Genomic DNA, 23,410 nt, shown 5'->3' with positions numbered 1-23,410 from the left:
GTATTTTTTTACCACACTAAACCTAGCAAGGGCCTTTAGATCTGGAAAAGAAATATAAAGGCAGGTAGGTTTTTGCCCGGAAACTATGTCGGCAAATAGATGGTCGGAATCAGTAGAAGTGTGTAACAATCTAGAATGAAGAGACAGAGGGTAAACCAAGAAAGGGAAGGAGGTGTGGGTGAGGGGAGGCGTCGCGGGTCCAGGAGGGGGCTGAGGAAGCTCCTTCTGCGTTCTTCAGGAAGCAGGGCCTGAGAAGGGAATCCCTAGGAGGACCCAGGAACCATCCATCTCTCTCTATCAAGACCATCTGCAAATCTTAATTCAGAAGGAGGGAATTCCACAAGACGCCCACATCAAAGAGCACTAATAGACGTCCACCACTTCCTTAAAGCTGCGAACAGAAGGGCTCGGCCCACTCGTGCGTCCAGGAATTTATTTGATGTCTCTGCTTTCCCCAGCTTTCACTGACAATTTCCAGAACCAATCATCTCCAATCATAGCCCCGCCTCTCCATCGATGTGTGAAAGACATAGATGTCAGCCAATAGAAAATAAGAATGAGGCTGTGACGGCCGGGCTCTGCCCCTTTTACCTCAACGCGCTCAATAATTGGTAGAAAGGCTTGAGCAGCTGATATTAACCACCAATCCCTAAGGGCGGAAGAGGATGAAGGGCAGAGCGATGGGCGGGGGTGACGTGGCAGTGACAGAAGCATAAACTGAAATGACTGACGGAAATGTTAGCCAATCGGAAGCCAAACCGGCCGGGCGCTCTGCATTCTCCCGTCTTCGGACTTCAGAAAAGCACCAATGGTTTCGTAGATCTGCCTGATTGGCTTCCCTTTGAGCCAATCGCAAGCAGGCCTGGAGGACGCGCCGCGCCCCGAGCCTCTCACTGGGCGGAGTAGTATGACAGGCCCGAGAGAAATGCCAATGTCCGCGGGGTCTTCCGCAAGTGACATTTGGCGGCACCAATCGCCGCCCTCCTTCCCGGCGGCCGAGCCCTCCTTCCCGCGGCGGGGCTGGCGGGGCGGGGACGCTGCGCGGCGGCGGCTGAAGCGCTAGCCGTGTTGGGCGCTCCGGGCGGCGGTGGCGGCGCTCGTAGGCGGTTCCGGTCGTGTCTCTCCGGGCGGCGGCGGCTCATGGCGGCGACCGAGCTGAGAGGAGTAGTGGGGCCGGGCCCGGCCGCCATCGCAGCTCCGGGCGGCGGCGGCGGCGCGGGTCCACCCGCGGTGGGAGGCGGCGGCGGACGCGGGGACGCGGGGCCCGGCTCCGGGGTGGCGTCCACGACCGCAGCGGCGGCGGGCGGCCCGGGCCCCGGGGCCGGGGGAGTGGCGGCGGGCGGCCCGGGCTCTGCACCGCCAGCCGCGGGCTCGGGCGGTTCGGGCGCCGGGGGCTCGGGCTCTGCTAGAGAGGGCTGGCTCTTCAAATGGACCAATTACATCAAAGGCTACCAGCGGCGATGGTTCGTGCTGAGCAACGGGCTACTGAGCTACTACAGGTAACTGCTTCCGGGGCGCCGCGCTCACCTGGCTTCCCCCAGGGCAGCCCACGGACCCGCGCTGTCACTCTCTGCCGGCCGGCTTCGCAGCCAAGGTCGCTCTAGGTCCCTGTCTGTCACCTGTACAGGTTGACAGCTTGCAAAAGTCAGAACCGCCCCTGTCCCCGCCATCACCCGTCTCTGGTGCCTCATCTGCCTCCATCCCTGGGTCTTTCCTGTCAGCAATTGTTTGGAGAGCATCTGCTCTGCCATTGTATTTCCGCTACCACGTGGGCGCAATCGCTAATTCTGCAAGTAAGGCACTGTTGCGAGGCTGGAGGGGCACAGACCCAGCCCGGGCACTGCCTCTCAGGAACTTACAGTGGACATTCTAACTCCTAACTCTTTGTGCTCCAGTCTCTAAAATTAAAGGTTCCTGATATACTCTTGATAGTACCTGCCCTTGCTTGCTCACTCCACACGTTCAGACATCAGAACACCACAGACAGGGAGACTTCGGGATTCTGTCCACCATATGTCTTACCTCTCCAAGTGTGCGCTTGCTTTCTAGGTCTGGACAGCCCAGAGTGGAGATGTGTACTCTACATAGCTTTTACTTTTTCTTGCCCCACCTCCTCCCACAGGAATGATTGTCTTATCCAGCAGTTCTGTGCTCTTTTTAGTTTTACTTAAGATTAAGTTTTATTAAAGGAAGAATGCTTGTTTTTGAAATGATTATTAAAGTTTCCCAATGCTTATTTTGGTATAGCTAATGTATGCTTACTATGACTCATAACGTGGTCATAACATGTCACACTTTGGGGCTTATATTACTAGACAGAGGTGTTGAGAGGTGATTTGGGGATAGGTCATAAGCATTCTCAATGGCTGGGCATTGTGGCTGGATGCCTTACGTGGGACATTCATTCAGTATGCATAGATCTCCTTGCTCCCTGGGAGTTAGGACATGTTCCCATGTTTCTGACAAGGAAGCATACTTAGCATGGGCAGCTGTCCCAAGGTCTTGGAGAAATCTGGATTTGAAACTACTGTTCATACCAATATAACCTAAAACCCAGGTTAGTGTCACATGAACCAATTAGAAACAGAGATAATTACCTAAAACACAGTTTATGGATCACGGTTATAATGTGTTTCATGCAAAAAGTACAGAAGTATGCTTTAAGAGGAATTTGCTTAGTGTAATTCCGTTTCTAATTGAAATCTCTTCCTAAAGGCCATCCAGTGTGGGAGGCCACGACACTGATGACAAGAGTGGCTCAGCCTGTAGTTCTTTGCAGTTTCACCAGTAGTCACTCCACTACCACGAAGCTCAGAGTGAACCAATAACTTTCTCATCAACAGCATTGGCTTGTCTCTTAGAGAATTTTAAGGAAAGTTTGAAGATAAGAATTGGAGGTTGTTGTGAGAACATGCTTGTCCCTTCTCAACCATAGAAAATGCCTTAAGATAGCTCATCCTCCATGCTTAAGCAACATTAGTTGTGAGTAGGTGCATTTGCATTGTGTATTCTGAATTAGTTTTAATACAGCCCCTTTCTTCTGCCCATCTAGCACTCAGTTTAGGATTGTAACATACATCTAAAGTTTTAGTTTGGCCCAGAGGTTTTTTCCCCCCATCTATTCAAGCTCATATCTTGTTTTAATTGACTATTATTCTAATGTTAAGTTGATTCATATCCTAACTTGGTTCATAAATCACTAATAACACTGATTCCTCATTTTCAAAAATTGTTCATTAAGGGCTGGGCATGATGATAACCAGCCTTTAATTCCAGCAAAAGGCAGAGGCAGGTGGATCTCTGTGAGTTTGATGCATGCTGGTCTCCATGGCAAGTTTCAGGACAGCCAGAACCACATAGTGAGACCCTGTCTCAAAAAGAAAAAAAAAAAGTGCATTATCCAAGGACTTTAATATCGTATGGTCTTGGGTTGTAGAGATGGCTCACTTACTGCCCATACATAAATGTAGTCAAAAGACATAAAATAAGCCGGGTGGTGATGGTGAATGCCTTTAATCCCAGCATTCAGGAGGCAGAGACAGGCAGATCTTTGTGAACTCGAGCCAGCCTGGTCTTACAGGATAGCCAAAGCTACGCAGAGAATCCCTGTTTCTAAAAACCACAAACAAACAAACAAACAAACGCAAACAAACAAAAAACCCACATAAAGTGAATCTAAGAAAAATTAAGACTATTCTATGGTCTTTGTAATCCAACCAAGTTCTTGCATGATCTGCTTTGCAGGCTACTTGATTGTTCAGTATCAATCTTGATCAGTGTTGATCTTGGACATTAATAATTTACCTGTTGCTCTCTCCCTCGTATTTGTTGCTACTTTTACCTTCTTTCTCACAGTAGCTAACTCCATGAAAACTCCTTTTAAAACATACTAAAATATGCCATTAGCCTGTCCTTTCCAACTAGGATGGTCCCATGCACACAAACCAGCCAATCCACAGGGTCCAGTTTATCAATCTATACATTACCACACACTCCTAGAATTTCAGTGAAGTACCTCCTGCCTACAGCATTGGCAGTTTATTCTTCCTAGTAGGGTGCCTGTGATCCCCATCTCTTTCCTAGAATTGCTTAACTATGTTATTCCTTTTCTGACTGTCACATGTCCAAAACCTACCCTCTTACATATGCCATTTCTAAAATACCTTTTTCCTTCATAGACTCCATCCTCTGATGCAGAGAAGAACAGACACGAGCAAGCTTTCCTTTTGATCTTTCTTTTGCTTGTACAGAATCCCAGCTCTCCCCCAAACACCCCAGGCTATAGTATTAGTTTTCCTTTTAGCTTCTGAAGATTAAATTACTATTTCACCTGGCCTTTTCAGGCAAGAACTTTCTAGCCAGAAAATAACCATGTAATATTGTAATGACTGAAGAACTTTTCCTACACTTGGAATCTTTTCCTGCCTCTGTTCTAAACATTTATAACCATAGGTATGTTTGCCCGAGCCTAAGAGCTGTAGTCAAGCCTGCCTCCTTCTCAGTGTTCCTTAGTGTCTGTTAAACAGCTATAGAGTTTATATTATCTGAGAAACTTCTTTGGTGTGTGAAGACAGTGGAGGCAGAAGAGATCTTGGGAGGCTGTTAGTGAAAAGTACCGATAAGGAAGAATGTGATAGAAGACCCAAGTAGTAAAGGTAAGCTAGCTTTCAGCTGTGGGTCTGTAATTCAGCCTGCATTATTCATAATGTAACTGAAGCTTGGGACTGGGAGGTAAGAATAGAAAAAGCAGGGATTCACGTTACAGTGGCAGGTGCAGGACATGGAAAATGGCCAGTCCTTTGAGACCCCCACCCCCACCCCATGATCCCTTATTGCTCATTAGCACATTCGAGAAAGAAAAGTTCCACATGATGAAATGAACAACGGTGGATCTATCTTCTTCCTAAGGGCAGTCAACAGACTTTCTCAAACATAGGAAATCTTGGTGTCTGGGGAAGGGTGTGTGCCCTTCCTGGCATGTAGGAATTCTGGATGTACCAGGTGTGTTTGGCTGCTTGGCTCTTCTGCGTTGTACTGTGGCAAAGGACTTTGACCTCTTTATGTTCTGAGTTGGACAGGGAAAACTGTGGTTTCAATGTGAAGGTCCCTGGGTATAGCAGCAGTGGAGAAGAAATGAGCACACTTTTCTCTGTGTGATCAGTGGTGCTGGGAGTTTAATCTTTAATGTGAATCCTGATATTTTATGTCAAGTGCTTTGTGGCTTGTTGTCACCAAGTAATGTTGTAAAGTTCAAAAGTTAGTCTATTAATAGAACTGTCAGTAGAGATTGGGGAAATTTTTACACCCAGTCCTCTTGAGTGCAGACCTGCTGAGTCTTTCCTGGCTATTAATAGGATGGCTTAGGAGTCCCCACCAATAAAAGTCTGGAACTTAGGAAACTACATTTTCCAGAAAGATTAAAATGCCTGGTGATTCTTTTGTAGTTGTTCTTTGTTGTCTCAGACAGGTAGCTAGTCTTATTTCTTATTATTTGAGCCATGACCAATAATATTTAATAGTCTAATCACTTAAGGTTTGCCTTTTATATACTTCTGCAATACAATCCTAAGTGTGGCGTGACAGTTCTCATTTGGGCTGATTTACAGTGAGGGGGTGGTGCAGTGTATAAAAATGGAGCTATTCTTAGAGAATGAGAGTGTCAGAAATTTTTGTTGCACAAGGTTATAAAGTGTTTTATAACTTGCTAAGTAAAAAGCAGTTTCTGACTGCAAATGGGCACGAGAGAACTTTGTTAGGTGAGGGAAATGTTCTTCACTTGGATTGGGGTAGTGATTGCACAATTGTATCCACTTGTCAAAACTCATTCAGTTTTACTTAATTAACTGATGAATTAATATTTCATGCATTTCTAGCTCAGTAAAGACTGTATTTTTAAAGCGAATGGTAAGAGGAACAGTGGGGCAATAAAATCTGATTCATACATTGCTTATTAGCTTTGAAAGCAATTTCCCACTGCTTTAATTTCCAAGGGTTGAGAGAACTGTAAGAAGATTGTTAATTCCTAATACTACTTAATTTTCAAAGTGCTCAGAGTTATGAAAAGAAATTAAAAGCAGAGCAGGACAAATGTCTATTGCCTTTCTGTTTAGCCTTTTTTGTCTTGCTATGGCAGGTCCAAGGCAGAAATGAGACACACCTGCCGTGGTACCATCAACCTCGCCACAGCCAACATCACTGTGGAGGACTCTTGCAACTTTATCATTTCCAATGGTGGTGCTCAGACCTACCACTTGAAGGCCAGCTCGGAAGTAGAGAGGCAGCGCTGGGTGACAGCCCTGGAGCTGGCCAAGGCCAAGGCTGTGAAGATGCTGGCAGAGTCAGGTATGAAGCAAAGGAACACTGGGCCTAAGGAACCCAAGTTTTCACCCTTGACTTCAGTGTATTTGATTATGTCCCATGTCTGATATATCCCAAGCTTCTCATTGGAAACTGAGTTCAGTCCTACATATACATGTGATGTTTGGTAATGTCTGGAGACATTTTTAGTTAAAATAATGGAAGCTGGGGTGTGACTGGCACATAGAGACTAGAAGCCAAAGAAACTACTCAATTCCCTATGAGGTACAGAACAGCCCCCCACCCTCCAACAAAGAATTAACTAGCCGAAGTTGAAAAACCTTGGTACTAGAGATATGACATAGCACTTATGCTTAATTTTTTTTTTTTTTTAAATTCAAGGTCTTACCCCATCCTCCAGCCTCCTGAGTGCTAGGACTAAGGACATGCTCCACTATACCTGGCCTGTGCTTTTGTTTGTGGTGTTAGTTGAGACATAACTACTTCATTACTAGCTCAGTAGTAGGAATCTTACAACTCATTGTTTGGACCTATGTATATTTTTCTTCTCTGGGTGTCTCCTCCCCCCGACCCCGGCAGTGTCGTGTCCCAGGCTGGCCCCAAATTCACTCCATCTGTAGTTTAAGATGACCTTGAACTCCTGATCCCTCTGTCTCCAGTCTTAAGTGCTGGTATTTTAGGCCAGCTTCTGATAGCTTCTCATTTGTTAAAGTTGTAACAGAGTTGATAGATGACCTGAAAAACAATCTTATTGGGCCTGGAGAGATGGCTCAGTGGTTAGGAGTTCTCAGCGCCTGTGTCAGAAGCTCACAAGCATTTGTGACTCCAGCTCCGGGAGGATCGCTGCCTCTGACTGCTAAGGGCACACACACAAACACAGTTTAAAGTAGTAAAAATTTTTTTTTTTTTAATTAGCTTTTTTTTTCTAAAGAAAATGATAGGATTTGCCCTCAAGATACTGATAGTCATACTGAGCTTGCTTACTGGCGGAGAACTGAGACGGTCAGCTCTGGCTTTTGTTTGCCAGTTGCCTAACTTGTTTTCCATCATTTCCCATACTGTGCCTAATGTCTGTTAAGCCATGAGAGGAAACTTCATTGCTTTATCAGTTTTGTGGTGACAGGTTACATTGTGACCTTGGCCCCTGCCTCGGTCTAGCAGAAAGGACAGGTCTTCTCTTGTTCCTTTTGTTGAATTGAAGGCTGCTGTCAGCTCCACCAAGGAGTGACCCTGCTGGAAAGGCAGTTTGCAGTGACAGACGGTTAAGTACGAAGCTGGTGGGGAGAGGTGCCGTACCGAGTCCCTCCTGGCTTATGATTTGAGAGCTATCTTGTTTTGCTTTTGCAGTGGCTTTAGGGTCAAATAAGTTCATCATGAAGTTCAGCTCTCCCTTGGAGAAGAAAAATGAACAGAGCTTTTAGTGACGTAGACTTTGTCTCAAGAAGCTGCTCTGCGCTTCTCAACCCATTTTGCAGACGGCCTGCATCCTTCCCTAAAGATAATGGTGGGTTTGCAGTAATGATTAGTTTGGGTTACACTGGACTCTTCAAGCTAATGTTTAAAAGCTTGTTGCTGGGGATGTAGTTCAGTTGGTAAGAGTGCTTAGCTACTATGTATGAAGCCTTTAATTCCCCAGAACAGCATAAACTAGGTGTAGTGGTCACTCTTTCAGGAGTTGGAGCAAGAGGATCAGGAGTTCAAGGTCAGATTGGCTACATAAGGGAGTTCAAAGCTAACCTGAGCTGTGTGAGATGCTGCCTTAAAAAAGAGTTGAAAGGTTTAGTTATACGTTCCTAATTCTAGGAGCCATCTGGTTTCCCATAGTATCCTTTCCGTCAGTGGATCTTAAACTTCAGCATACATTAGGACTGCTTTGGTCACAATTAGAAACACAGATTCTGGGCCAGTGAGGTGGCTTAGCCAGTGAGGGCACCTGCTAACCAGCCTGAGTGGAGAGAGAGAACTGACCCCTGTGGGTTGTGACCTCCACATATGTACTATGACACATGTATCCTACCCTTGCCCCCGTAAATATAATTATAAATACATGTAATTTTAAAAGAGAAATGCAGGTTTCCAGGCCTTGCCACTCATCATGTGAATCTAAGTGTCTAGGAGTGTGACCTGAGACTGTGCACCTTTATGAAGTGCCTCAAGTCTGTATGGTGTAGGCCATGGGCCACACTGCAGAGGAATCCTCTGGAATTGCCAGCCCTCATTTGCTCAGAAGGCACATAGTGAAGCATGGTGGTCTACTTGGAGCCAAGTAGGTGGGGCTCTAACTCTCAGTCCTGATCCTGGAGGCAGACGTTAACCTTGGCATCCCTACAGATGAATCGGGAGATGAAGAGTCTGTCTCACAAACGGACAAGACTGAGCTTCAGAACACCCTCCGAACACTCTCCAGCAAGGTGGAGGACCTGAGCACGTGCAATGACTTGATAGCTAAGCATGGCACTGCCCTGCAGCGTTCCCTCAGTGAGCTGGAGTCCCTGAAGCTGCCTGCTGAGAGCAACGAGAAAATCAAACAAGTCAACGAACGAGCCACGCTCTTTAGGATAACATCCAATGCCATGATCAATGTGAGTAAAGATGGTGCACCTCTGGCTTTTTGACACTTCCCTTCTGAAATGTTATGCTTTCCCAGCCTCTTGGAACTAGCTGGTAAAGCGCTGACTATACTAGGTCTTGCTTCGATGATCAGGTGCTTTAGGTTACATTGTCTGTTGCATGAAACAGAACTGGCTGTCCAGGTGGACGGTGCTCTGCTCAAGTGGTCAAAGGGACATCACATCAGCCCGGGAGGTAGTAAGGAGCCCGGTGGTGCAGCCTTCTTTCTCTGAGTGGCAGGGTATCTGAGGTGCTATTATGTTAGTCTAGTGCCTGAACGTCTTTTGATTTTGGTTTTGCCTCTTTGCTCTTTTTTTCAAACCTAATCTGTCAGAGCTGAAAGAGCCTCTTGAATCCTTTGCACTGCTGTGTTCTTTCGCTTCCTTCTTCCTTGGAGTCAGACCCTTCCTTCACGGTCAGGCATCCTGCATGTGGAATGGTGAGCAGGGCCTGCCTCGAGCACTGCTGAGAACTTGTAATACTAGTTAGTTCAGTGTTGGCCTTTGATTCCAGAATACTTGCTCCACTTGGGCATTAGAAGACTGTGGGTAAATACAAAGCATCGCTGGCCTTACTGATGTATTGCTAGGAGTGAAAGGAATACCAAGTTTTACAATGCTGGTTTTCCTCTGCTGGTAACTGATTCTCACCTGACAGGTTGTTTTAGGTCCTGTGTACATAGAGACACAGAAGGACATTTCATAAGTGAGACAAGTATTCTGTGAGAAATGGTTTTGCAGAGCTTCTCTCCCCATCTAATTAAATGGGTAAAGTTACCTCACAAGTGCCAGATTTCCTTTGTTTAGGGAATGATCATGAGAAGAGCTAGTTTAGTTCTTGTGGTGCCTGAAGATCAAAGGCCTTTTCCTGTGATGAAGGGGAAATTTCATTTTCTCATTTTGTTTCTTGTTACTTGATGGCAGTTGTGTTAACCTTTATTTTGAGTGTTGAACACCTTCAGGGCTCTGATTTACCCCAGCTAGAAAGAAGATAAATTAGTTTTTCCTATTAGAAATTTCAGGAAGGTTAGCCGCCTCTTAGGAGCACTCAGCAGGTCAGTGCTAATGCAGGTGTCCAGTGACCAGGAAGCCTGGTAATCACACAAACCGACATCCATGGTAAATCTGTAGACTTATGTTTTGTGTTTTATGTATATGGGTGTTTGCCCTGCATGTATGTCTGTACATCCCTTGTGTGCCTATGGAGGACAGAAGAGGGCATCGGATCTCTGGTATTGGAGTTACTGGTGGCCACAAGCTACCATATGGGTGCTGGGAAACGAACCCAGGTCCTTTGCAAGAGCAGCGAGTGTTCTTAACCTCCAAGCCGTTTTCCCAGATAAGTTTATTAGGGTACACAATATTTTGGGGAACACAATACTACCACATTTCCTCTCTTTTTGTCTAAAATTTAAAAAAAGCTTATAACTAATACAAGAAAAACTATCTGATAAGTATATACAATATATACAGTCAAAAATTACATTAACAATGTCTAGTCCATTAACATTTGACAGATTCAGACAAAAAACTCCATTATATATATTAACAATGTCTAGTCCAGTAACATTTGATAAACTCAGACAAAAAATTTCACTACTTATCCTATTTAAAACAAGTAGTTCCTTTTTAAAGTAGATTCAAAAATTGACCTTTTTATCTTACCATATTCATATTTTCATAAAAGTTTCAATAATCTACCTTTTGTCATTTTTATATCTTCCCCTTTTTCTTTTCAGTGTAGATTCAGTGATCTACCCATTTATCCTATTATTTCTTTATCTTTTTTCTCAGAGTAGATTCGATCTACTTCATATCTATATTCTTTTTTCTTTTTCTTTCTTTTTTTTTTTAAACAAAACCTCTGAATCTAATCTCCTTGTTCAGCTTTTTTCCTGACCATTAACAGTCAACAACTTGTAACCAACCATTGTAAACAATGACAATATCCATAACTCATTAAACGACCAAAAACTACCCACCCCACTTCTGGGGAATGTGGGCGTCGTGTTCTTAAAATTACTTCCCGCTTTCTAGGGGTGGAGACATCTTTAAGGAATCCTGAAAAGAAGATTTTGGGGTTAATTGTCAAGTCCTGTATGTATACTCTTTAGTAAAAAACTACTCCAAACGTCATAGTCACCTAAGAATGATAGCTAGTTGTTGTCAATGTCAGATGAACACTCAACTGTTTGACAGTCGTCTTTTTTATTCTAATATGAATTTTTTTTTTTTCTAAATAAGACACCCCTGCTTTATAAAACCAAAGCCTTGCCTTAGCCTTTTCTCTCTTGGAAATTGTTCATCTTTGTTCTTTGGGGAATTATTTATCCTCAAGTTCTAGATTATGTCAGGGAATGATCTCCTAGAAGTCAGAACCAAAGTTTCAGGAGGAGGGGAATGTAGCTTTGTGATAGAATATTTGCCTAGCATGCTCCAGGCCTTGGATTCGATCCTCAGCACAACACACACTGAGTCACCCAACAGCTGGGTAGAAGTAAGCTGTTCTCTCCCCCTTGCTTTCTTGTTCACTGCCTGTGTCCCTATTATTTAGGTGTTGCCTGACATGCACTTTTTATCCTGTGTTGTTATCTGCTTATCTTTCAGGTGATAATCGCAATATGCATATTAACAATAAGCCAGGTATGGTGACACATGCCTGTTAATCTCAGCGCTCTGGAGGCTTAGGCAGGAGGAACAAGAGTTCAAAGCCTGTCTGAGCAGCTATGTGACATGACAGAATAGACATAGGCAGCACATTGGAGGTGTTCAGCATGTACTAGGAAGGCTAAAGAAGCTAATATGGCATCTAAATGTTGAGAGAGAATGAAAATCTTCCTATAAAGAAGGCAATATAGACTTGGACTCCAGCTCTGTCTGCATAACCCAGGGAAACCTACCCATTCTGTGACCTCTATTTCATATCTGTAAATGCTTTGATACTAGTAGATATTTCACGGTTTTGTTGAAAGACTTTAAGAAATAGATTTGAAATGCTCAGCAAAGTGCCTGGCAGTACAACTATCTCTTGATAACTTTTTATTTTATTTTAATTTTTGAGACAGGATCTCTGTGTAGCTCTAACTATCCTGGAACTTATGATATAAACCAGGCTGGCCTCAGAAATCTGTTTGCCTCTGCCTCCCTAATGCTGAGACTAAAGGCAAGCACCGCCATGCCCATTGGTTCTTGCTAAATTTAATTGTTATCAGTATTATTAAAAGAGAGTAAGGGAGAAGAATTGGTGGAGGTGGTGATGTGATATATGTGGACCTGTTCTCCTCAGAATCTGGGAACTGCTGGTGGCTGTTAGGGAAGTAGCTAGAGGTGAGGCTTGAAGGAGTTAGGGGCAGTGCAGATGAAGATGAGGGGGCTTGCTGGTAGCTGACTAGAAGTGGCTGAGGCCAGTTTTGAGGCAAGCAAGCTGGCTTAGTGCCTTACTAAATGTTTACTGTGAGCCCAGTGTGGTTCTGAGCACTGTATGTGAAGTGATAACTCAGAGGTGGTCTCTGCTGTTAGTCTTTGTTACAGACAATGAATGTGAAGCACAGAGGAGTTCTGTAACTAACTAGATGGCAGGAAAGCTGTGATTTAGGCCAACCAGCCCAACTCCAGATGTGTGCTCCACTGCTTCTGCCGTGGAGGGATGGAAAGAGATTACAGACTCCAGAATATTAAAGGAGAGTCACTAGGACTTGCTATTTGGATGGGAAGAAGGAAGCAAAACTGAAAGCGAGACGCCCCATAGGCTTGGACAGCTTGAAGGCCTTTGGAACCGCTTTGTGATGGAGAAATTCAAAGGAAGAAACAAGAGGCAGCAAGAGAATGTGGTGAATCAAGCGTGAGACCCACTGATTTTGAAGTTACTTTGAGCCATTGAAGAGGCACTTGGATATTCTGGTCTGAAACTCAGAGAGTCCAATTTGGAATCACTGATGTAGTAGCCATTGGTGGACCTGTAGGCAATTGTTGAAACCATGGGAGCAGACATTCTAATAGAACCCTTTAGTTTCTCTGTAACAGGGAATACACTTTCAAGCTTACATTGGTTCCTTCCTTCATTTATTTATTAAGCAAACTTTATGAGGCTCCTGCTTTGTGTTAGGAGCTGGAGACCTGTATATGAGTGAGCTGTAAAATGTGTTTTAAAGTTGCTTGTGATCCTTCTGGAGAGATAGAAACTCAGTCATGATGCTGCTGTGCGTGTGTTAGGTAGAAGTATGCTGAAACTGGTAAGGAGATAGAAGAAGCAACTGGTTGTTTTGGCGTGTGGGTGTCATAGAAGTACCATTTCTCTTACAGGTCCTCTTCTTTCTTAGAGAAAGGGGAGAGGGAAGAGCAGTGTAGGCAGAGTGAGTAGCATATACCTAAGTAGTCAGGGCTGGAAGAAAGTTGTGTGCTCAAGAAATGGTGTGTTCGGTGTGGCTGTGTTGTGCAGTACAGAGGTAACAGCGGCAGAGAGGAGGCTTCAGGTGGATGGTGGCCATACTTAGAAGGGCCATTTGTGTTGTAACCATAATTAGGATTTGATCCTAGCTGTGAGTAAAGGGACTGAGATAATCAGATTGGGGGGCAGAGGGTTGTTGTTTGTTGTTCTCTACATCCCATCCTTGATTCACCAAGTAGTGTTCTAATTTTTAAGATCAGTTGGTTCCTAAATGACTAAAGTAAAAGCAAAGCCAAGTTACCCCATCTCTAGTCTGAGTGAGTGCGGACTCTGTTCACAGTGTCTCAGTCCTCAGCGCTGGGTTATGTGAGTTTAGTTGGTTTATTGAAAGCAGTTGTCAGGCACTTTATCTTTCAGCCAGTAGATCTCGGGTGCAGTTCACATGCCCGCCCTTTGTGCTGCTGCCACAAATGCCTTGTCTGGGTTTGCTGCTCACTTGGTATTTGCTTAGTCCTCGTGACCAGGAAAATAGGAGAACTATGACAACGGTGTTCACTCTTTCCCAAATCTGACCTTGATTGCAGCACAGAGCTGGCTGTCCCTGATACTATGAAATAGCAGGAAGTATTTAATTGTCATATGCTTTCTCATGTTCCCAGAATGAGGTTACTTTGTGGGGAGTCTGACTAGTTGAAGTGACATAACCAACACTTTCTCTGGACAGGCCTGCAGAGATTTCCTCATGTTAGCCCAGACTCATAGTAAAAAGTGGCAGAAGTCACTACAGTATGAAAGAGACCAGCGTATCCGACTGGAAGAGACTCTTGAGCAGCTGGCAAAGCAGCACAATCACCTGGAGAGAGCCTTCCGGGGAGCCACGGTGCTGCCAGCAAACACTCCAGGCAGTGCTGGTTCTGGTAAAGGTGAGAAACTTAGCTCTTACATAGCTATTCGATGTGATCCAGGTGGTTTCTGCAGTTGACAGAAGAAATTCTCTACAATTGGTGGCTCGTGTGAGATGGTTTTGGAGCTGTTGATTTCTTTTGGCTTTTCCACTGCTTTCTACTATTGTTACCATGTTTGTGATCAGTATTTAAAAGAACCCACTGTGCTAGGCATTGGTAAATGTAAGCACAGAAAACAAATGAGGCTTTTCTCCTTGTAGATCAGTGCTGTTCTGGCAAAGGGGACATGAGTGATGAAGATGACGAGAATGAATTTTTTGATGCACCAGAGATTATCACCATGCCTGAAAATTTGGGCCACAAGTAGGTTGTCCTTGACTGTTGAAGAAAATGAACATGTGTATTTATATCATGAGAATCCTTCCCATGAGAATCTGAGCTGGTGACAGTTGCTAAGATGTGGGCCCTTTGTGATAAGTAGATGGAAAACTGTTAGCACTTACACATTGAATTCTCCAGAGACCCCAAAAGCATACCCATTCTAAGTGTGTGCAGTGTATTTGGATTGTGCTTCATAAAGAACTGATGAAGCCCAAACTTTAATTCTGGTCTTTGTTCTAATTCTCCTCTGTTTTTCATCCATGAAGACGTACTGGTAGCAATATCAGTGGAGCCAGCAGTGACATCAGCCTTGATGAACAGGTAACTCTTATTTGGAAGTTGTCAGAGTTGAGGGACTTTAGTTTTGATTCCCAAGGATTTGTCTGTGAAGTGCTAAGAGAAATAGAAACTCCTGTTGTTGTTTGTCAAGCATGGGGGAAGGGAAGGGTATAGATAGCAGATTTTTTGTTCTTTGTGGCTGATTGAATGGCTTTGTTTTTGCTTCTAGTACAAGCATCAGCTGGAGGAGACCAAGAAGGAAAAGAGAACCAGAATACCATATAAGCCAAACTACAGCCTCAACTTGTGGAGCATCATGAAGAACTGCATTGGAAAAGAGCTCTCTAAGATCCCAATGCCGGTGAGGTCCTCGAGTACCCAGACTGGTGTCCTCTCCACCGCAGGGGCACTCTGTCCACACTGGAGCAGCTTTAAGCATGGTCTTTATTTCCTTGCTAGTCATAAACCATCCCTTCAAGTCAGATTGTGTAGTTCTGGCTATGGATCTGGTATGTTTCCAGATCATCTAGAGTCAGTTGCTTATGTTTGGTAGAATTTATGAGCAATTCCTGTGGCAGGCAGGCAGGCAAGGTGTGAGGCATGCACAGATAACACAGCACTGATACTGTCTTCAAGAAGCACATAGTGGGACCGAGGAGATGGTTTAGTCAGTAAAGGTACTACCATGTAAGCACAAGAACATAAGCCTGGTGACATCTGTGTCTGCCTTCCTATGTACATGCACTGATTCACTCACTACATACATACACAACTATCCCCTCCCAAATTAAGATAAAGGAATATAGTAGTTGGGTGTGGTAATTCATACCTGTTAATACCAGCACTGGGAGGAGTGACAATAGTTTCAGACTAGCCTAGGCTACCTAGTTCCATGCCAACCTGGGTTAAAGAGTGAGACTGTGTCTCACTCTTACACACATGCACACCAAAACAAAACATACATAGATTAAAAGAGATAGCCAAGGAAACAGGTGGATGATATTTTTCCTTTTAGTGCTATGGGAAGTCCTATATACAAAGGAAACACAGAAGTAGTTTATTCAACCAGGTAGGTAAGGACCATCTCCATGGTGAAGATGGATATTGGAGCTGGGCATGGTAGTGCACACCTATGATCCCAGCACTTGGGATGTAGAGGTAGGAAGATCAGGAGTTCGGATTCAACCTTGACTGTGGATCAAGTTTGAGGCCAGCCTGAGCTACTTGAGACCTGTCTCAAAACTAAGCAAAGAGATGGGATTTGAGCTGACCTCCCTTCCTCTAATGGCACTTCTCCTGTCTGCCCATGCTCTTGTCAAAGGGATCTTAAAACTGGAGGTGTGGTCCTGTGAGCTCTCAGCTTACTGTCCTTTAGTGGATCATTGCTGCCTTGACTGTAATCTAGTTCCTTAGTGGGCTGTGTGCTTTCTCCTGATGGGCAGATCTCTGTCTTGAAGATTAGAGTCAGGATAGCCTTCAGGTGTTAAAGCATCTTTTCTCTTCCCTTAGGGCATTTACAGACACACTGCTCTTTATGCTTGAACTGTGTTTATTTGCCCACCAACCCATGGCTCTTTGCTGTGACTACAACCCTTTTGTTGAGGGATTTTGTTGTAGTGTCTCTTTAATAAACCTCTAGCCTATCTATCAGGATGAGATATTGATCCCCTGTGCTCCAAGAAGCTCCATTGTTTGTGTCTGGCAGTGTTCTGCTTGCTTATTCATTCTACAAGTATTTACTGAGTAGTTCCAATTTGCCATATGCAATGCCAGTATGCCTCTTAGGCAGATGTTCGGTTTATAGAAAGAAATCCCAAGCCACATTAATTTGAATCAGGGGTCAGCAAACTAAGGCCCTGGGGCCAAATCTGGCTGCCATCTAAACAGCCATAAGCCAAGAATGTGTTTTTATTTTTTATTAAGTGGTTGGGGAAGAAATCTAAAGGAATGAAATAATTCATGAGGTTAATGCCCACAAATAAAGCTTTGTCGGGACAGAGATTCTCATTCATTTATTTCTGTTTGTGGCTGCTGTCTTGCTGTAACAGCAGTGTTGAATGATGTGACAGAGACCACCTGGTCCTGAAGGCTTAAATATTTACTGTGTAGCTCTTTACAGGAAAAAAAAAAAAAATGGGCACCTGTCTTAAACAAATGTTGGCCTAACACATTCTTATTTTGAAATCCAGAAGTAGGTTGTCCAGAGCTGGTACCTACAGTGTCAAGACCAAGTTTCTTTCTATTTTGTGCCTTTCTACATATGATTAGGTGCCTTAATTCATAGATCTGTAATGGCTCCTTGAGCCATCAGAGGGATATTTTGCAGTCAGCTAGAAGATGGAAAAATAAGAGCAGGCTGTGACTTTTAAGGGCACTTCCTGGAAATCACATAATCTATTAATCTCTTAAATCTCTGTGGCCATAACTTACTTATCTGACCATAGCTATCTAGAGAAAAGTCTAGAAATGAAGGCTTAGGGTGTGGGAGTGCATGTTCTGTTCATAGCCTGGTACTTGGAAGCAGAAATAAAATACCCTCCTCAGTCTCTTGATACATAGGTACCTACCTCTTCATAGACTGTTTCTCAGAGATAGGAACTGTGGTGTTGTTATGTATGTCCTTGCTGCTCAGCATTATTGCCTGGCATGGACATTCAGCAAATACTGAAGTAATTAATTAATTGAGCCTCAGAAAACAAATAGGTTTTTATACACATGTATAAGGTTTAGTTTCTAAAAGGAATGATTCCCACCGGTGAGAATGTAGCTCAGTGATGAGATTGCTTGCCTAGGATGTTTAAGACCCTACATTCCATCTCCAGTACTGCAAAGTAATAATATTGATGATGATGGGATAGTAATAGTGGTAGCAATATCTGGGCAATGGTGTTACATGCCTTTAATCCCAGCACTCGGGAGGTAGAGGCAGGCAGATCTCTGAGTTTGAGGCCAGCCTGGTCTACAAAGCAAGTTCCAGGCCAACCAGAGCTGTTACACAGAGAAACTCAGTCTCAAAAAAAAAAAAAAAAAGAAAGAAAGAAAAGAAAGAAAAAAAAATAGTGATAGTAATTAATTAATTAAAATGAAATGAAGGTTGAACTACAGACAAGAAAAGGATTTTTGTGATGGTATTGTGTTCCCCAAAATATTGTACACCCTAATAAACTTATCTGGGGTCAGAGACAGAACAGCCACTAGATACAAAGGCTAGAAAATGGTGGCACTCACACCTTTAATCCTAACACTCCAGAGGTAGAAATCCGTCTGGATCTCTGTGAGTTCAAGGCCACATTGGAAACAGCCAGGCATGGTGACACACGCCTTTAATCCCAGAAAGTGAGCCTTTAATCTCAGGGAGTGATGGTAGAAGGCAGAAAGATATATAAGGCGTGAGGACCAGGAACTAGAAGCATTTGGCTGGTTAAGCTTTTAGGCTTTTGAGCAACAGTTCAGCTGAGACCCATTCTGGATGAGGACTCAGAGGCCTCCAGTCTGAGAAAACAAGACCAGCTGAGGATCCAGCGAGGTGAGGTAGCTATGGTTTGTTCTAGTTCTCTGATCTTCCAGTTCACCCCAATACCTGGCTCAGGTTTGATTTTATTAATAAGAACTTTTAAGGTTCATGCTACAGATTTTAATGAGCATATATTGGAGAAACTTCCAAATAATTGGTGTTTGGGAAACATAAATAGAGGAGGACCCACTTGTTCAAGCATTGAGCACCTTATAGGATTTGTAGGCAAGTGGGCTGGAAAGGCAGGCCCTTACTGTCTCAGAAAGTAGATCCTACTTATAAACAGCTTCTGGGGTTAGATGACCTCTGTGTCTTCTTTCCTTATTGACATCGCCATTAGGAATGTGTAGTTGTGTACCTGTCTCCAGACAAGTCACGCCATCTCTTCAAGCAGCACTCTATCACAGGGAAGCTGGTGTTGGCCGTGGTATTTTGGAACGTCTGTTCCTGCTGGCATCTGCCTGGGCACTGCCAGTATAAGACACCAGTAGGAGATCAAGGCTCTCTCTCAGGCAGTCTTCTGGTAGTGGCTGTGTGACTCTGGTTTTCACTAGACAGTCCTCCCTGAGCTCTTCAAGGTGTTAAGCTTCTGCCATATCCCCTGAGCTTCTGAGGTGCAGTGATGTCCCTGTTTCTCTTTGTCCCCCGGACTCATGGCTGCCTGGTGTTGCTAATCTCTGGTTCTTTTGTGGTTTGCTAATTCTCATTGGCAGTGAATGATGTCCTTGCTTCCTTCCGCCTAAAATACTCAAACTCATGTGTTTGTGTTTGGCCTCTGAGTGATAAAATGACCATTAAACAAAGCTTGGCACTTTCAGAGAAGCCAGGGTTCTTGGAACATTTATTAGAAGGTGGGTTATATGTAAATGAAAAGTGGTGACTAATGATGTCCGGACTCCGGTCCAGGTTCTGTTCTGTCTATTAGCACCAGTAGGACACAATTTGTCGTGATTTTGCTCTGAATGTGTGAAAATTTTTCTTCATTCTTCCTGAAGTGTTGCCACTAAGAGATTCTGCTGCAGTAAGGATTCAGGCCTTAACTGTTACCAGTTGGTCACTGTACCACTTTCAAGGATTTTCTGTAGTGTAGGCTTCTTTGGAGGCTGAGGCAAGAGTATTACAGGAGGGGATCAGAGATAGAAAGGTGGAATAAGAAAGAAAAGTGTTCTTTGTTCACTGAAACAGTGCTTAAGTAGTCTTCAAGAGAAAGAACATTGTTCCTCTTCCTTTGTCTGTACTAGAACTCATGCCTGTAATATCCACACTCATGTAACTTTATTACTAAGTAAATGTTATAGGCTTGCTTGGGAACCCAACTTCCTTTTAGAGCAAAATTGATTCTCTCTCTTTCTAAGATTTATTTTATTTTTAATTACACATATGAGTGTAGATATGTGCATGTGAGTTCAAGTGGCTGGAGGACAGGGTCATCTGATTCCCTGGAGCGGGAGTTACAGGTGGTTGTGAGCTAACTGATACGGATGCTGCTAATAGAACTCAAGTCCTCTGGAGGAGCAGCAAGTGCTGTTAACCACTGAGCCATCTCTCTATCCCCTTCTCTCTCTCTTTAAATTATTTATGTTTTTGTGTGGGGGGTGCAAGGGAGGCACTCTGTCATATATTCTCTTGAGATGGTCTCTCACAAGTCTTGAAGCTCCCCATTTCAGCTAGGCTGAACGGCCACTGAGCTCTTGGGAGGTGCCAGTCTCTACTTGTGCCCTTCCACCACTCCCCCCAGTGCTGGGGTTACAAGCCCATGCAGCCATGCCTGGCTTTTTTTTTTTTTTTTTTTTTTAAATACAGGTAGTAGGCATTCAAATTCAGGTCCTCATGTTTGCAGAGTAAGAGCTCCTACCCACTGAGCCCAGCCCCTAGAGCAAATTGTACTTGTTTGTTTGTTTGTTTTGATACATGGGTCTCTATTATGTAGCTCTGGCTGTTCTGGAACTCATTATGTAGAGCAGGCTGGCTTGGGACTCAGAGAGATCCACCTGCTTCTGCCTCTCTGAGTACTAGGTAAAGGCATGTGCCACCATGCCTGGCCTTAGAACAAATTTTAAATTATCAAAATTATTTAAAATTTCAAAGTTACCTTAGAAATTAACGTATTTTCTGAAGGGAGGCGCAGTGTGAGCAGTATCTGCTGTTCACTTCTCCACCAAGTGGGAAGCATGGGCTCTGGCACACATAGCACTCAGATAATATTTGTGGAATGGATGGGTACACATTTCCCCTAGCAGAAATGCTTCCACACTCCCTGCATCCCTCTCCACATACTTGCATCATCTAGTGATTGGGTGCTGTAAGTTGGCTGTATAATTTGAAAAGTGAGAGCATGCCATTTCCTCTCAGGCCCAGCAGCAGCAGTCCATGTCTGGCAATACTGTCCAGCCTCAGAAGTCAGCTCCTGACCAAGACTCAGCAAGCAACTAGTCCAGGGCAGAAGCTGACTTTGGCAATGCAATCATTTCAGTAGTCTGTATTTATAATTTATCACCTCTTGGTTTCTCCCCACAAAATGTTCACTATCTAACTCCTCTCTAGGTACACTTCTGAAATTTTTTATTCCTTTAGTAATTGATTCACTCAGTTCCTGTCTGATGAGGTCTCCTATGGTCAGTCACTTCTGGCTGTTGTTGGGTCTGCAGTGCTGCAGAGAAGAGGCATGATTTCCATCTCAGAGAGCTTATAGTTACTGAAATGACAGAAAGCAGTGATTCCTGTCACTCACTGACATAGACGCTAACAAGGGAGAGTGGGTTATCTGAAGTCTAATCCGAGAGCTACAACTTCTTTTCTCTTCCTGTTGCTTTATCTCCTCAGCATCTCAGCATCTTTCTCCAGCTCTCTCCTGTCAATGTCTGGAAAAGCTTTAGATCTGTTCTCTTCCTTACAGGTAAACTTTAATGAGCCCTTGTCCATGCTTCAGCGCCTTACTGAAGATCTGGAATACCATGAGCTATTAGACAGAGCTGCAAAATGTGAGAACTCTCTAGAACAGCTCTGCTATGTTGCAGCCTTCACTGTTTCCTCCTATTCCACTACTGTCTTCCGAACCAGCAAGCCATTCAACCCTCTCCTTGGGGAGACCTTCGAACTGGACCGACTGGAGGAGAATGGGTATCGATCTCTCTGTGAGCAGGTAAAGAGCTCAGACCTAACACTTTTCCTTTCTAATGACTGGGTAGTTTTGAGAAGCCAGTCTCAGTCAGCTCTGTCTGTCTTCTTTTTCATTAGGGTTCAACACACCAGGCCTGTTGTTCACCGTTGTTGTAGATGTAAAAATATCAAGGGAGACTCTTGGGTGTTTATCACCAATTAATAGGCCTGTCTTTCTCTTCTCCAGTCTTCTCTCTTAATTCAAACCTGATTTCATCCAGGTGAGTCATCATCCCCCTGCTGCTGCGCACCATGCTGAATCCAAAAATGGCTGGACATTGCGTCAGGAAATCAAAATCACCAGCAAGTTTCGAGGCAAATACCTCTCCATTATGCCCCTCGGTAAGGCCGCCCGCCATGTTTGTTCCAGTGAAAGGTGTTCTGGCATGATGGAGGAGGCCACTGTTTCAGGCACCAACCTCAATCATTTAACTTCCCAACTATCAAATGAGTAAGGAGGCCAGGTCCTCTTTACCTTTATACCATTCTGCCATAAAATTCTTTGTCTCTTTGGTGTATTTACTTTTTGTCTCTAAGAACTACTTTAGACTGTGGGTTCTAGCATTCACAAAATTTTTTTTTAAGATTTATTTATTTATTACAGCATGTATGACTGCAGGCCAGAAGAGGGCACCAGATCTCATTACAGATGGTTGTGAGCCATCATGTGGGTGCTGGGAACTGAACTCAGGACCTCTGGAAGAGCAGTCAGTGCTCTTAACCTCTGAGCCATCTCTCCAGCCCTCATAAATTCTTTTAATGGTATTTCCCCATTACTCTAGTTGCATCTGTACATAGAACATTTAGGATTATGAGATCAGGTTTCTTGGCTAGTCTCTCTCCTATGGTCCTTTCTCCTCTGCTTGATGGATTAGGTGTCATTTATGTAATGACTGAATCCTGGGTAAGATGAAACTTTATTTTATTGGATTACAAGCTATTTTTGTGTCAGGATCAAAAGATGAAGTCTGGGAGTAGGAACCCTGACTTAGAGAGTTGGAAGCACACCAGAGCTTGGCAGTGTATGTGTGTGTGTGTGTGTGTGTGTGTGTGTGTGTGTGTGTGTGTGTGAAACTTCTAAGATTTATTTTTGCTGGGCATGGTGGCGCATACCTTTAATCCTAGCACAAGAGAGGCAGAGGCAGGTGTATCTCTGTAAGTTTGAGGCCAGCTTAGTCTACAAATCGAGTTCCAGGACAGCCAGGGCTATTACACAGAGAAACCCTGTTAAGATTTATTTTTACTATTTTTAATGTGTGTGTGCCTGTGTGTGTGTATGTGTATGTGTGTTTGCATGTGAGGGTGTATATGTGTGTTCAGTGCAGTTCCCACAGAAGCCAAAGGCGTCAGATCCCCTGGAGCTGGTGTTATAGACAGTTGTGTGCCACCAGATGTTTGTGCTGGCAGTCAACCTTGGGTCCTCTGGAAGAGCATTTAACCACAGAGCCATTTTTCCAGCCTCTGAAAATTGTACTTTTATAGTTTATAATCTCATCACATAACTTTATATTGTTTACTTATATATATATATTTTATAAATTTTATAAGAAAAAAGTTACATACTATCTTTAATACATAGCTGGCTTTACTGATCTCTTTAGTTTCTTAATGTGGATTAAAGTTATTGACTAGTGTGTCCTTTCAGAGTTTCTTATAGAAGACCATTTCAATTTTGTTGACCTAAGAATGACTCTGACAGTTTTACTGGATGTAGAATTCTTCCTTTGATAGTCTTCTCCACATCTTGAATATATTCTCCTACTGTCTCTTGGCCTACATCTCTAATGGCATATGAACACTATTAACCATCTGACTCCAAGATACTTCATTTTGTCTGCTGAAGCTCTCCACCCAGTAA

General features: G+C 43.8%; 1 protein-coding gene across 1 annotated transcript in view; it reads left to right on the top strand.

Moving 5' to 3' along the window:
- Window positions 1-1,125: 1,125 nt before the first annotated feature.
- Osbp (oxysterol binding protein) overlaps window positions 1,126-23,410 on the top strand; it is a 32,128-nt gene continuing 9,843 nt past the window's right edge. The window contains exons 1-9 of the mRNA XM_059260349.1: window positions 1,126-1,499; window positions 6,134-6,342; window positions 8,650-8,900; window positions 14,039-14,237; window positions 14,480-14,582; window positions 14,867-14,921; window positions 15,109-15,240; window positions 21,290-21,535; window positions 21,774-21,894. Coding sequence (XP_059116332.1) covers window positions 1,141-1,499; window positions 6,134-6,342; window positions 8,650-8,900; window positions 14,039-14,237; window positions 14,480-14,582; window positions 14,867-14,921; window positions 15,109-15,240; window positions 21,290-21,535; window positions 21,774-21,894 — 1,675 coding nt within the window. The 5' untranslated portion in view covers window positions 1,126-1,140. The remainder of the gene's footprint in view (window positions 1,500-6,133; window positions 6,343-8,649; window positions 8,901-14,038; window positions 14,238-14,479; window positions 14,583-14,866; window positions 14,922-15,108; window positions 15,241-21,289; window positions 21,536-21,773; window positions 21,895-23,410) is intronic.

This window comes from Peromyscus eremicus, chromosome 1 (assembly GCF_949786415.1).
Source record: "Peromyscus eremicus chromosome 1, PerEre_H2_v1, whole genome shotgun sequence".
Taxonomy (NCBI): domain Eukaryota; kingdom Metazoa; phylum Chordata; class Mammalia; order Rodentia; family Cricetidae; genus Peromyscus; species Peromyscus eremicus.
The sequence above is the reverse complement of the archived record's forward strand: the minus strand, read 5'-3'. Positions and strand labels throughout refer to the sequence as shown.